This window comes from Phymastichus coffea, unplaced genomic scaffold, assembly GCF_024137745.1.
Source record: "Phymastichus coffea isolate CEN01 unplaced genomic scaffold, Cenicafe_Pcof_1.1 PCOF00008, whole genome shotgun sequence".
Classification (NCBI taxonomy): domain Eukaryota; kingdom Metazoa; phylum Arthropoda; class Insecta; order Hymenoptera; family Eulophidae; genus Phymastichus; species Phymastichus coffea.
Genome location: NW_026706819.1, coordinates 5113739 through 5129824, shown reverse-complemented (window position 1 = coordinate 5129824; position 16086 = coordinate 5113739). Strand labels below are relative to the sequence as shown.

General features: G+C 34.9%; 1 protein-coding gene across 1 annotated transcript in view; it reads left to right on the top strand.

Moving 5' to 3' along the window:
• LOC131669687 (leucine-rich repeat-containing protein 24-like) overlaps positions 1 to 11117 on the top strand; it is a 72407-nt gene extending 61290 nt beyond the window's left edge. The window contains exon 2 of the mRNA XM_058944756.1: positions 9068 to 11117. Within this exon, the coding sequence (XP_058800739.1) occupies positions 9068 to 10115 (1048 nt within the window). The 3' untranslated portion in view covers positions 10116 to 11117. The remainder of the gene's footprint in view (positions 1 to 9067) is intronic.
• The last annotated feature ends 4969 nt before the right edge of the window (positions 11118 to 16086 follow it).

The window sequence follows — 16086 nt, the reverse complement described above, 5'->3', positions numbered from 1 at the left end:
TGCGAAAAATGAAACTATATTTCTGATTTAGGGAGTGAGTGCAATTGACGTAACTGAATGCTCTTGTACAACTTTTTTCGATAATCAAAACGTAAATTGTAAATAATTTATTAAAAACTAAATCAGTCCTATATAAACCAATGTATTTTTGGTATCCAAAAGTTACAATTCGTGCCATTGGTGGCGACACTTGGATGTTATGCACGGAGCGAATACGGCATAACTACGCGTTCGCGATCTATCGAGACCGCTCGTAGCCACGACCGCCCGCTTAGGTCGACGTTGCGTCAAGGTACGCCACTCGCGTCCCTATTAACCTAGATCAGGCTGACCATCGCGAGGGGTTGACTACTGGGCTGACCTGGGGAATGTTGGCCTAATAAATTCGAGTCTTATTAAAATTGGTTTTGTTATTGACTATACTCACTTGATTACCTCGTCCCCCGTAGCTTTCGCGATCGGTCCGAGATTAACTAACGCACATGCAAACGACTTGATTGCCGCCTAGCCGTTACCGCGGGAACCACGCTACCAATCGACGAAGGACCGGAAGGAACCTCTCCCCAAACTACTAATCCGTTAGTCGAGGCGCCCCTGTGACGCCTTCCTCTATATACCCGCTTCTGAGTTAAGAGCCACCGTGCCCCGGACCACACCTGACTAGCCGAACGAGCTGTAGCCGTGGGTGGCCTGTAAAACCCACCCATTGTCCCTTCTCTCTTTCGATTCGGTACTCTAGGTCTCGAACGAACCCGTAAATAGGATTTCGTGCTCCCATTCTCCTCTTCCATAGGTGATAGCCGCACGAAATCGGCGTACGACGACGACTCCAGCGAGGAAGGAGATAACGGGGAAACCACCCGACAATCACAGCGACCAGTAGGGCCCAGAACCCGACAGCTGATGTTGCAGCGCTACCTGCGCTCCTAACGCGAGGACACGGTAGCTGGCGCCCAACGAACAAAAATAAAGCTGCATACACATCGTCGGCTAACTGCGCCGCTGGCGGCAGTGCGAGACCGAAAAAAGAATTGTCATTTATTTTTCCCCTCCCTCTCCCCCGTCGCAATGTATGTACTAATATCTAGTAATATGTTGTTTGGGAAAATTGTATCCTCAGGAACTTCCGATGTCGGATACTTAATTTCATTTTGCCATTTTGCCAATGATATGAGTAAATTCTTGCAGTTAAATTTATCTTTCTTAGTTTTCTTACTCGGTGTAATAAGTTTTATGGGTTCTGTTTTATCCATAATTTGAGTTTTGTTTTCCTAGTACGAGGTTTGTTCAAAAAGTATCGCGAATTTTGCATTTCCGCGAGCTTCGTAAATTTAATTTTTGATTTTTTTGTAGCATTATGTTGGAACTCATGTCCCTTACTTATGCCGACAAGGTCGGCCATTTTGAACGTTTAGTTAATTTTTGACAGCTGTTTTGCTTGGATGTGTTTTGGCTCGTCTTCGATTTTTGCCTATTCTAAAAAAAGGATCAAAGAATCTGTATCAAATTTTGTGTAAAAAATAAAATAAATTACGCGGACGCATACCGAATGTTGACTGTGGCATATGGTGAAGCTACCTTGGACCAAAGCAATGTTTATCGGTGGTACAAAATGTTCTCAGAGGGCCGAGAAGATGTGAACGACGAACAACATGCCGAATGCCTGAGCACGTCAACAACAGATGAAAACATTGATAAAGTGAAGAAAATAGTATTGACCAATCGTTGAATCACCGTTAGAGAAGTTTCTAAGGATCTAAACATATCGATTGGCTCATGCCATTCAATTTTAACCAATGATTTGGGCATGACTCGAATCGCCGCGAAATTCGTGCCAAAACTGCTCAATTTCGACCAAAAACAGCATCGTGTTAACATTGCTCACGAGATGTTGGACTCGGTCCGTGACGACCCAAATGTGCTCCAGAGGATTATATCTGGTGATAAATCATGGGTTTATGGTTATGATGTGGAAACCAAAGCTCAATCATCCCAATGGAAACTTCCGCATGAGCCAAGACCGAAAAAAGCGCGCCAAGTTCGGTCGAATGTGAAAGTTTTGTTCACATTTTTCTTCGAATACAGGGGCGTGGTGTATCATGAGTTCTTGCCACAGGGTAGTACAGTCAATAAAGAAGACTACCTGCAAGTTATGCGTAATTTGCGCGAAGCGATCCGCTAGAAACGACCAAATTTGTGGAAGAACAAAAACTGGCTTTGGCATCATGATAACGCCTCTGCTTATATATCGTTGCTTGTGCGCGAAGATTTGGCCAAAAGCAACACAGTAATGGTGCCGCAGTCACCGTATTTCCCAGATCTGGCCCCCTGTGACTTTTTCTGTTCCTAAAACTGAAGAGGCTCATAAAACGACGACGCTACGCCATAATTAAGGAGATAAAGATGGCATCGAAGGAGGAGCTGAACATGTTCACAAAAAATGATTTTTTTAAGTGCTTCGAGAATTGGAAAAAACGTTGGCACAAGTGCATTATATCTGAGGGGGATTAGTTTGAAGCAGATAAAATAGAAATTCATGAATAAATAAATAATTTTTGAAAACATAAAATTCGCGATACTTCTTGAATAGACCTCGTATATAAATTTTTTATTGATTTAAGTTCTTTAGGTAATTTTTTAAATAATGTAATAGCCCTAATATAACTGTTTTTGATACTGATTTGTCTCAATCTTCTTGGTACTTGTAGGCTGTTGTTTCTTGTTTTCTTGTTTTTATTATTGTATGTTATTATTTTATTATTATTATTTTATTATTGTATGAAAGTTCATCGTAATGGTATAGTAGTGATTCTAATGACAAGGTTTTTCCTACATCAAGAGGTTATTTTTCAATAATGAATTTATTTTTATTAATTATTTTAAGTAATCTGTTTTATAAATTGTGTAGTCCTTTAATTCTGCTAGCATAATCTTCTCCCCATTCAATAATTCCGTAAAATAAATACTATGGAATAGGGCGTAATAGATCCTGAACACTTCCGTGATCATTATTCTTGATAATTTTTAAAAGATAAAGGTTAAATACTTGGATTTTTTGTATAAATTTTGTAAGTAAAGGTCCCATCTCATATTGCTATCAAAAGTTACACCTAGCTACTTTGTGTAGTCTCGTCGGTGAATTGTTTTACATTGTATAGAAATATTCAAGTTTTTGTGTGTGCTATTAAAGTTATTTCCAAATTGATGAAAGGCTATTTTATCTATGTTTAATGATAGTCTATTCAAGGCTAACCAGTCACCTACTTTTTGTAATTGATTATTCATCTTTCTTTCAACTTTTGTCCAACTCCTATCAGATGCGATGACTACTGTATCATCTGCAAAACATAGGATAGAATTTTCTGACATATTCGAAAGAATATTATTTATGTAGAGTAGGAAAATCAAAGGTTCTAGGATCGTTCCTTATGGTACTCCCATGTATATTATTTCAGGTTTACTAATGTGGTTATTTACTTTCACAATTTGTTTTCTGTTGATTAGGTAACTTTTGATAAGATTATAAGCTTTTTCTCATATTCCGTAGCAATATAATTTATTTAGCAGTATAGTGTGATCTACTGTATCAAAAGCTTTTGCTAAGTCAGAGAAGGTGATAATAATAGGATCTCCTTGATCGAGTTGATTGTGTATTATATTCGTTATGTGGTAGAGTGCATCTTTTGTACTTTTATTTTTCTGGAAACCATATTGTTTCTTAGAAACTAGATTGCAATTATTTACAAAACTAGTTATTCTTTTGTGTATTAGTTTTTCAAAAACTTTAGCTAAGTTTGATATAAGTGATATAGACCTGTAATTTGTTGGCAAATGTTTTTCTTTGGCTTTATGAATAGGAATTATCTCCTCTTCTTTAAGTGCATCTGGCCATTTTTCTTTGTCTATGCTAGTGTTTATTATGTAGACCAGGGGTGCTGAGATGAAACTTGTTAAACTTTTAAGTACTTTTGAGTTTATTCCGTCAACGCCACCTTTTTTGTTTTTCATTTTAGGGATTATTTCTTGTATTTCATATATATTTGTTGTCTTCAAAAATATAGTTTTTTTGTTCATCTCTGGCATTTCTATGTTTTTGTTGTTGGACGTATTGATTTTATTACTTAAGTCTTTTTTTACGTTGCAGAAGAATTTGTTCATTTTATCGTCAATAATAATAAAGCAATAATTAAGATAGGTTACTAGAGTTAAGAATCCATCGGACAGAAGTTACGGAGAAAAACACAGTATTACTTCAATATAATATAAGATAATTTAAAAATAACTGAAAGCTGATAAAAATACTATTATTGATCTTTTTAAAATTTGGTTGAAGAATATTTTTCATCTATAACGGGTTTTATAATTCCTTCGCCGTTATAATCGAGAAGATTAATTGGTTGACTGCTCGATAAAAATAATCAATTGAACACCACAAGGCAAGTGCAATGTCACGTGTGTGGCCAAGCCTCATAACTCGCACTTACAATATATTCGTCTTGTGGCCCGCGTAGAGCGTCATAGATTGGCGTAGCTGAAAGCGCGAAATATGTATACACGAGCGCAGTGGAATCGTTGGGAAATGGGAATAGATACAGGCAATTGAGATAGACGCAATAAATGTAATTAACGTCGGCTTTATACAAAAGAAAATATTTAGAGGGTACAAGGCATCATGCGTAAACAGCGCAGCAAAGAATGAGAAAGTGGATAAGCGGAGAGAGAGCCTAATCATGAGATGGTACTTACATACTCGTCGGCCATGCCCTTTGTAAATATCGATGCCCTAGTATCTACACTAAATCTCCTCGCTGGCTTTCTCGACGGAATTCTTAGCTAAGTCCATACAAGGCACTGCCGTACAATAAAGAAAAAGGCTAAAGTTATCCGCGCGAGCAGAGACACGTGTTGTCGGCCTCAAGTCCACCAGCTAATTGCCGCTCGTGGTGTCCCTTCTTTCCCTCAGTTTTAGTCGCGCGCGTCCTGACATCTCAAAACACTCTCAGCGCGACATATATGTTAGTGCATATCGCTCTCTCTCTCTTTTTCTCTAACGCGACTCTCTCATCTTTTGGCTGCGACGGCTGCTGCTATATATATTAAGTATAATATATTATAATATAATAGTATAATATTTATATTAATATATAAGGGGGCAGAAAGAGAGAGACATAACGAATGAAACTTAAATTCGTTATACATCCAAATGTTGATTGTACCATTATATTGCTGCTATATTCTTGGAGTGGTCACTGCGAACAAGTAGTTGAAGAAAATAGACCAGAAAATAAGAAAGTTAATGTAATGAAAATTCCAACTGGAACTATAAGAAAAATTCAACCATTAGATGTATATGAATTTCGACTGTGGAAACACTTTGTTCAACGTTTTTTAGATAACCATATGAATTTAAATTCGAGAAACATTATTTCATTGGTTCATAAACAATGTACCCCACCAAGAATATTTCAATCTTTGTTAATAATCTTCTCTTAAAAGTGGTTGATATCTCGAAGAAAAACCAGAAAAATTTAATAATCCAGTTAATTTCAGTTTCGGGGATTCTTGTAGTTCAAAATGCGAAATTAAAAGCTGTCAAAATGCCTCAATTATACTTCGTGACTGGTGTAAAAAGTTCCTATACTTCGAATATTTTTTTGATGGTTATCATTACAGTTCAGACTTTAACAAATAAAAAATGTTAGAAAACCGTTCCTTCTTAATCGTATAAAGTTTTATAAAAGTTTATATTAATAAGTGTGCAGCACTTTACCGAAAAATTGATATAAAAACAAATAAATTGAAAATAAAATTATGTTCATTGTAACGTCGGTTGACGAAACAATTCTCAGGCGCACTTTTTTGGTATATCCTTGCGGACAATAACCGGGACGTGCGTTACCACTATCGCGGGAAATTCTTTTTTCGGCGACGGAGGATCGAAGCTTTACTATACCACACGCTTGGCAATATAGCAATGCTTTGCGTTATTTTACCACACTCTTGGCAATAAAATAACGTAAAGGGGGGCCTATCTAATATGCACTCGACCACACGCTTGGCAATCGAGTGTAACTATCTAAAAAGACAGACCATCCGCGAAACTAAAATAGGAAAGAATAAGAAGAGAAAAGGAAGTAAAAAGAAGTTATAGTAAAAAATTTATTTTGATTTTCTTTACTTACTTTTGCCTTAATTTCCCACACACACACTGGAAAGAATAACTAGAACCTTCGAACTAGACGAACTTTGAAAAACAGCAAACTAATTTGGAATGGTTACACGAACTGAATTTAGAAAATAACTGTCTAATTTTCTTGAAAAGCTCCCTTTTATATTTTTCGCAAAAGACTCCCACTCGAATATCTTTGTCATTTTTGGGCAGGAAGAATTCAAATTTTCTTAACTTAATTGGTTGGAAAATTTGGGGAGTGTCTCAAGCGTAAGCGAAATTCGAACCCTAATTGGCCGGGGGCGGAGTGTGTGGGAGTGGTCTCATTTAAGTGCTTTGGGCCTTCTTCACATAGATGGCCCTCTATATCCTATTTTGACCTTTAATTATTTAAACTAATTTTATTTAAATTCAATTGTGAGAAAAGTTATTTAATGAGTAAAGTTATTTAAAAAAAAACTATGATCTAGAGGTGAACTTTAAGGGTGAATTTCATCCCTTAAATATGTTTTTCCGCCGATAAAAAAATATGAATCTCTTGTTTTTTTAATTGTGATGATGTGTTATCACTGAAATAATTTATTAAGCTCGCGTGAAATCCACTTCCGACAAGAGGATCCGATCAGCTGATGCCGCATAGCCCACTCGCGCACATTTGAGACCTCGCGATTTAACACTTCTCCGGGTCTACCAAGCTGACGCGCACGACCCTTATGCCCGCGTACAACCACTTGCGCACTCACAACTCGGACCGATACTCCCCCAGGAAGCTAGACGACGAAAAAAATTGCAGCTGAGATCAGCTGATCATAGCAGTTGCTACTAAGCTCGCGTTAGACCTGACTAGACCAAGGGCAACCGAGCGCGTGAGAGCGAGCGAGATAACCGATACGAGAGCGAATGGACGCGAGCGAGGGGAAATCGGTAGGACTAACGAGCGCGTGTGAGAAAGAGACGACTGATAACAACGCGAAACTGACCGACGCGCGCGACTCGACGAGCCAACCGGTAATAGGATAGGGGCGGGTTAGCAAATAGGACAAAAGCGACGCTATCTGATTAACACATAGGAAAATTAGGCGCCAAAAACCGACCAGTCGTCAAATTACGTGGGCCGAAATAATAAAATAGACGGCGCTGATGATCGACCTAGCAAGAAAATTGACCAATAAGGTAAGATCCCGCGACTGTAAGGGAAAGGAAACTAGAAGAAGCGACGCGATGCCGCGAAAAGCCGCGGTAGTAGCTGCCAGATTCTCTAGCCACGCGGAAGCCCATAGGACGTGAGTGAGTGAGTGAAGGACAAAGAGAGCATATCCGCAGCAGAGCAGACATTTAGCAATTATAGCAGAGCAGACATTCCACAATAATAGCAGAACAGAGATTCAGCAACGACAGCAGAGTAGACATTCAACAACAGCAGTAGAGCAGACATTCAGCAACAGCAGCAATACTCAAAAACTGGTGGCAGCGAATAAGCGAAAAGTGGGTACTTTCTTCTCTCACCTTTTTATTATACGTGATCGTTTAAACCTCGCGCATTAACGGGAGTGCCGTCTGACCTTCGCGCGACCGACGAATTACTCGCGCGAGCATTAGATTGCCACCGAATTTCCTCTGTGCGATCGATTGAGTTCTCGCGCATTGAATGAGTGCCGTCTGACCTTCGGGCGTCCGATGAATCCCTCGCGCGCATATTAGATTGCCACCGAACTTTCTTTGTGTGATCGTTTAAGTCCTCGTGTAAATAAAAGTATCGTTTGACCTTCGCGATCACCAAGTTCCCCGCACAAGTATTAGATTGCCGTCGATGCTTTTGTGTTGTCGTAAATACTCGCGTATCGATAGAATTCTTCATGACCGTCACGCAATCTCCGAAATCGTCCGCGTATTAGTCCAGGCCACCTGATCTCCGCTCGATCGCCACGAAAACGGATCGCAATCGCGTCACGGTGCGTCATTTGCGTCTTTAGAAAAATTTAGGCGAAGCAGACCGCCGCGAATAGCCAGTTACTATTGAGCGTAGGACGAAACGCGATATGACTGACCTTGAGCTGACTCGAGTAGAACGAATTTTGATTATTAATAAAAATGAATCCTAGCTTAAACTCTTGTTGTCATTGACTTAACCCTGTTTGATTTTTCCATATCTCCCGTAGCTATCGCGATCGGGGGCACAAAATTAGCTAACGCCTCAACGCTGCTTCAGTTTACGTGACCTTCTACTACCCCTGGATTGTTAACGTGGCGTCCTGAGACGCCGCTCCGATTACCCGCTGCTGAGACAAGAGCCCTTACCCCGACATATTGCCTAGCCGTTGAGCCGTAGCCGTGGGTGGTTGTGCCCCTTTGATTTTCTTCGCACGTTTGATTAGGATTTCGCGCTCCCTTTTTCTTACATCCTATAGGTAGCCAACGAAGCCAACGTGCAGAGGAAACAACAAGACCGCCCGCATCACAGCGACCAGAACCCAGCCGATCTGCAGCGCTACCCGCCCTCCTAACGCGAGGACGGTAGCTGGCGCTCAACGATAAATCGATAAATAAAAGCTGTGATTATCGGCTGAATGCGCCGCTGGTGACAGTTGAGACAGTGAAAATTATAATAAATTATTTTTCCTCTGCTCTCTTCCCGTCACATAATATACTATGATATATACAAGAATTATTAAATAGATAAGTTCGGATTGGTGTACCTTCTTTGTAAATACAAAAACATTTAGGTTCAACGGATTAAAATACACGAGAAAAATAAATGGATATATCTGAATTTAAAATATGATTATGCTATACTTATATTTATGATTACTAATAAATGAGAACATAAACATATTCATGTGAAATAGTATTTATAGTAATATTGATTTTAATAATATTAATAGTTTTTAATATTTTCAGATATAGTTACAGTGAGAAAATTAACGAGGACGAAATGATAGTAACAATGGAAATTATAGGTGTAGAGATAACAGACGAAGGTAGTTATATTTGTCAAGCTGAAAATGCTGCTGGTTTAGTTTGGAAAAATACTACATTACACGTAATGAGCCGTGAGCTAGCAAATCTTGATCCTCCGCTCCAGTCTGAAGACAGCATAGAGAACTCCACAACAGAAAGCGCAGGCTACGCTGCGGCTATTGCAGCAGGTGCACTCTTAGGTACTCTTTTAGCATTAGGTTGCCTTTTTCTTGGCATATTTTTTTATGCGCGTCGATTACATTCTTTTGGTACAAAAGCCAAGTCAGAGTTCAAACAAATCACGGACTCTGGTTCAAATTTGGAAACAAACTGCAGCGTGAATACAGGTTTGCCAAGTGGCTTCATACCAGCTTCCATACTCAAAAAACCTGGGGTCACAAAAACTTCTGAAGAATTTAATTCTAATACACAAGAACTAGGTGAATTATCTAATGCCCATCCGCGGCGTCGTTTTATCGAGCCTGACCTCATTAATGAAGTACCGAGCCAATCAACAGTATCTAATTATCTTCAACAACCCCAATTAAATCAGATAGAAAACTATTCCAACTGTCTTGACCGTGACGGTTATCCACTAAATTTTGGTTTACCTAAACTTAATTGTCTCGGCAGGGAACGCTTAAGATGTACTAGTTTACCTAGGTTACGTCAACGCCAAAATCAACTTCTTCATTCAAACATATCTTTAACTCAGCAGCAAATAGAATCCGCTTTCTCACCACAGGAATGTTATTCAAAAGAAGCGGAAATTTTAATGGAAGACCAGCCATCAATGGCTTTTCTCGACCTTGGTTACGCTGCCGTCGTGCAGTCGGTACCACTGCCGCCGCCACCTGCCTACCGCGTTCAATTACCAGCAGATCTATCAGTATTACAACAGCTATCACCTAGTCAGAGAGCAGGACAATCCATTCAGCATCCAGAAAGTCCTGATGAAGGTTATGTCGGTGATGCCCTAGACGTCTAATAGATTTAACTTTTGTTTTATGAAAAATCATGTACACAATATTTTAAGCTCAAACAACCCCGATTAGTAAAATTCTGGAACTGGAATATAGGAAAATAGATAGGATTTTCCGAAGTATTTTCCCTTGCTCAATCAGAAAATTACTTAATTTTTTGAATATTTAGATATCAGAATTTTTTAATATTTCAATTTTCTAATTTTTCGTTCACAATTTTGCTAAAAGAAGTTTCGAAAATTAATTTTCTAAGATAATATATAGGTAATTACCATTTGAGTAACAACAAAGTTTATATATATTATATTACAATCTTATACTATGATAGGTATTTACACACAATAAGATAGTTTGACCTAGCTACCAAAATATTAAGTTATTATATTAAATAATGCTACAGTTATTTATATCAAAGTAATGCTAATTGTTATTATCAACCTCATAAATATGCGCCGTTATCTATATCAACTTAAGAGTTGTAGATTTATTAGTTTTTAGACCAAATAAACTTTGTATTAATTTATGAGACGAGTATTTGATAATAAGAAATATAGCGAAATAAGCATGTTAAAATTACCTTGTTGAATATATATTCGGAACAGGCTATTCGAAAGGACCTATTTAAAAAGTCAAATTTTTTAACTACTAAACTTAATTCTATGATCCCTAGGCTTAAAAACGTGTTTTTGGTTTTTTTGAAAAACATTTATTCTACTCACAGTTCCCTTCAAAACAACTGAAAAAATTCATGGAGGGGCCTTTTTCACTGAAAAAATATCCTGATTTTTTCAGATTTCAAGGATCAAAATGGTGACCAGAAAAAAGTGACTGCAAAAACAAGCTATGATTTGCATGTTAGGCAGCCCTTGAAATCTATCTTTAGATCTATTCTTCAAGATGGTTTGTGATGAAACTTTAATGAAAATTTCAGATTGAGACTGCATTCGGTTCTCAAGATATCCAGGGTCAAAGTTGTTAATTTTACATGAGCCCGAAATCCAATATTACTTAGCTTGTATCGATCCATTTTTTCTTAAGATTTATTAAACATTTTGGAATTAATATGTCTTTATTTTATAAATGTAAATTAATTTTAAATATTATTTTTTTGTTTTTAGAAATTATTGAAAAACCTTTAAAAGTATAAACAATTCGATTCTGATTTCCGATATTTCGGTTATGAGTAGTATTACAAATCATATTAAACTTTTCAACTTTTTAAACTTATTCTACATTGACTTATACTAAATACCTTTCGGAAAATGATAGTAATGCAAAAACAAAAATTTTCGCTGTATGTAATAAATCGTAAACAATAACTGAATTGTGAACTTATGCAAAATTGATAACTTTGGCTATCGATATCTCACGAATCAAATACTGCCGCAATTTAACATTTTCAGGAGATAAAAGTCTCATCATAAACTATTCTTTAGCATAGATTTGAAGTTAGATTTCAATGGCTGCCAACAGGCGAAACTTGCGGTCACTTTTATTGTTTTTTTTATTTTTCAATCATTTTTTAGGTTATGAAGGTCTTGTTTAACTAACTTCCAAATAAGCATTTTTCATGTATTTTTTCCCCTTTTTTCGCATGCCTCTATTAGAATTACTATTTTCAGGCCACAACATGCTAAAAAATTGAATAAATAATTTTTTCCATATTTTCGGTATATTACCTAAAAATAAGATAATCCAAAAAGTACTAGAACATTCATAGTACTCTAGGACTCTATGTTATGTATAAAAGGCTTTAATAAATAAAGAGTATAGCGCTGTAGCAGCAAAGGACCTGATTCAATGAACTTCATCTATAGGAAATTCTCGTTAGACTTATTCGCTAAACATTTAAAAATTGAAATATTATAATAACAACGTATTAATGCACAATAATGAATACATTTTTATTGTGAAAATGAGCGTAATAAGTTATCAATAAGAACGTGAATACTTCGAATAAATATAAGCTATTATAAGAAGATACAAATCATTAATATCAGATATTTTCTATTCATTCGAAACATTATGTTAGTTATGTGACATTAAACGTCGCAGATTTCATTAAAAAGGTATACACTTTTGATTTTTAACCCGTTAACCCTAAATGTTTTTCAGAAATTTAATTATAAAATATAAATGAACCGTAAGAATGATTCATACCCATTCAATACAATGTATTTTACGAGCAAAAAGTTACGTATTCTATTCTTGTTGGCGCTGCCGGTAAACTATTCAAGGAGCGAATATTAAATATTATGAAATGATATGCAGATATATGTATGCAAAAATTTAATATCAATTATAAGCAATTATTCCGCCCTTTTTTTATCTGTGCGGTTCGAAATTGTCTATCTTTCTATAGTTTTGTTAATTTCTATTTTTATTGGTGATCGCAAAGAAGTCGAGTTGGCGAGCGCTCCTATATAAACAATATAACATTATTTTCCTGTTAATCAGCTTCGGAATTTCGCCACAGCATTTCCAAATTAGTGATGAGAATCCGATAACGCTATAAAAAATTTCATGTTCATGAAGGTGTATCACATCTACATCGTTTATACAACTACGTCCAAGATACTTGGCACTGACGACTGTGAATCTTTGGCATAGTTGTAAAACAATATAGATGCGAGAAAATGGATCAAAAATTTATTATCCATTAGTTATCAGATCCATTATATCATGAAAATTTTACATTTGAATTCTTAACCATCGCGTACTCATAGTATCACTTATAGGAAATCGAATTCTGCTTACATAATTGTGCTGGTGATAAAAGTGTAATATATGTTTTCAATGTTTTTTTTTTCCATAGAATACGATGACGTTATCAATTTTTATTATAAAACGTATTAAAGAGAGTTAGAAATGGAAAAGCATTGAAAAAAGCGATTTGTTATTACTAACGCTTACTAGATAGACTTTTTGTATATAAATCATTATTACCTAAGAAATATTAGTCAAAATAATAAGTAGATAAAAATATATATTTAAAAAATCAGCAATAATACAAGACAAGGTAAGTCGTTTTGTTATTAAAAATAGAATAAATCTAAGTAACTTAAATAATCTCATAAAAATAATTAAACCGTGTATTCCGTTTGCAAAGATTATAGGAACCTTACAGAATCCTTATAAAGTAGTTTTACTTATGTCTCATAGTTAGCATATCTTATTTCTAATATCCCTGCTAAAAAAAATCCATTGGAAACTATTAAAAAAAAGTCAATAGATTTCAATCCTCGATCTTGTTTGTCAAAAGAACCATTAAAATCGTTTGGAATTAAACGAGGAGATACTGAAATGGGAATCTATTGAAATTTATTAGGTGTGAAACGATACGTTACCATTGATTTCCATTCAAAATTTTTATGTTGAATTGTTTTCAATAGGGAATTATACCATTCACGGTAACATTCTTAATAGGATTGAATCATATTGATATCTCTTTCATACTGATTTGTCACTAATCGTAATTTTTACGAACAAGATCGAGGATTGAAGTTTATTCGACTATAGAAATGAAAGGTGAACAATATTCAATGGTAAATGAGTCGATTGAATCAATAGATTTTTATCGTTGAATAGTTTTTAATAACTGAATATTTGATGACTATTGGAATGAATGAGATTCTATGGTACTTAACAGTTCTGTACTCATTGCCAGGTTTGAATCAATTGCAAAAATATTTAACAATTTATGTTACTACTATGTAATCACTTTGAATAGATTCAAATGATGCAACTTTTCTAACTGGTATATCGTAAATATAACATTGAGATTCGTAAAGAATGAATTGATTCTATCATTATAATTGTTTATTCTTAATAATTGTCATTTATTGAATTATATAAAAAACCCATTAAAATAGATTCAATGAGAACATTATTTTTAAATCAATCATTAGAATGTATGAAATATATTAAAACTAAAAAAATCTATACGTCACCCATTTGCCATAACATTGGAATCGACATAAAACTATTCCATTGAGTACAATTGAGAATTTATTCTTGAAAGTATCATTAAAGTGTATAGAAAATCATAATATTGAATACGATTACATGTATCACCCGTTCATTATATATTGAAACCGATTGAAAATTGTTAGACTGAGGCCAATTGAGTATTTATTTTTTAAACGATCATTAGTATCTATAGAATATGATTCCATTAGGTACGATTGGTTACAGTACCCTTTCATCATACATTGAAATTTATAGAAAACTGCTCGATTAAGTACGATTGGGGAATTTTTTCAACATGAATCTTTTGAAACTCATTAAATGCGATTCAATAAAATACCATTGAATTGATTTTTATTAAAAGTATTGTTTATAATGATTTATTACGATTGAAATTAATTGGAATTTTTACTTTTCATTACTAATGCCATTAATTACCATTGAAAATGATTCATTTTCAATCTCCACTTAAACATTGATGCATTCATTCCATTGAACACAATTGATTACCATTCAATATAAATCATTCTTAATAGGAACCAATGAATTTTTTTCAGCAGGGATTTTACAATATATTCTTTCATTTTTTTGGTATGGCAATTAGATTATTTAATATTGTCCGATTATTATATTATTTTTTATAGTAATGGTACAATGTAAATTATGACAAAATATTAATTATATTCGAAATTAAAAAAAAATTCAACTGATAATATAAAGAAATTGATGTTTGCATCATAATTTAGAAAAATAAATGTTTCAATCATATTAATAATTTACTACTACGCTATAAATATTTTATTTAGTAATATTTGTCGAATTCAAGCTTGGAACGAAAAGCAAAATTTAGGTATATACATTCAGACAACAAATTACGACTATTACAGTTTAGCACGCTAGGCTCTTATCTCGAGCTGCTACTAAATTTGAAAATTGCATACATATATAGTTACATATATAGTTCTTATAAAATACACATATATATTTCTTATAAAATGTATACATACATACATATATATATATATATATAGTTCTTTTTATACTTTAATAATGTAGTGTTTATAAGTAATAGAGTAGAAATAGTTTAGTGTGCATTTGTGATTACTTGTAGTCTTGAAGACAAAAATACTTAATTAAGAAAATAAACTAAGCTAGGTCATCAGTTTTTACATCTGCATATCTAATGTCAATTCTAGTAGACCATCGTGAGAATTAAAGAAGGTTAGGGATCTTAATATCGTAAATAAATAATAAATGGATAATAAATTATAAAACTTGATCAAATAAAATTAATGAATTTTATCCTAAATTTAACGATTTTTTGAATGTTACCTAAAAATTTTTTGAATCTTATTCAATACTTGTATCTTACAACTGCCTAACTTACAGGAAAATTATATTTGCTTGTAAATAACTTTATTTATGCGAATCACTAATTAATTACTTTGGAGAAAAGAGTATCATCAGAGAGGATCTAGTTTGTAATCATACTACTGTGGGCAAAAAGTAAGGTGAATTTTCAATTTAAACTTCGCGGGCTTAACATTTCGAGCTAGTTCTTTTTTTCTTGAGTTGGTAGGACTGCGAATGACATCTGGGACAAATTTCATGTCAATGTCATCATCAGTAATATATTTACGCTTGTGTTTACCAAACGACCAAGAGTGCATGTTTTGATTTTTACAATGTCTGATTTAATTGAGCAAAGAAGTGCCATCAAATTTTGTTTGCGGAATGAAATTTCGGCTGCGGAAACGTTGAGGATGTTGCGGAAGGCCTTTGGTGATTCTACCATGTCGCAGAAAAATGTTTATAAGTGGTACAAAGACTTCAAAGAGGGTCGAGAACGTGTTGATGACTTGGAGCGCTCCGGACGACCATCGACGTCAACAGATGACCAATACGTCAATAAAGTGAAGGAATTAGTGCTCGAAAATCGTCGGTTGACTGTTAGAGACCTTACTGATATGATCGGAATATCAGAAGGATCTGTGAAAACAATTTTGAAAG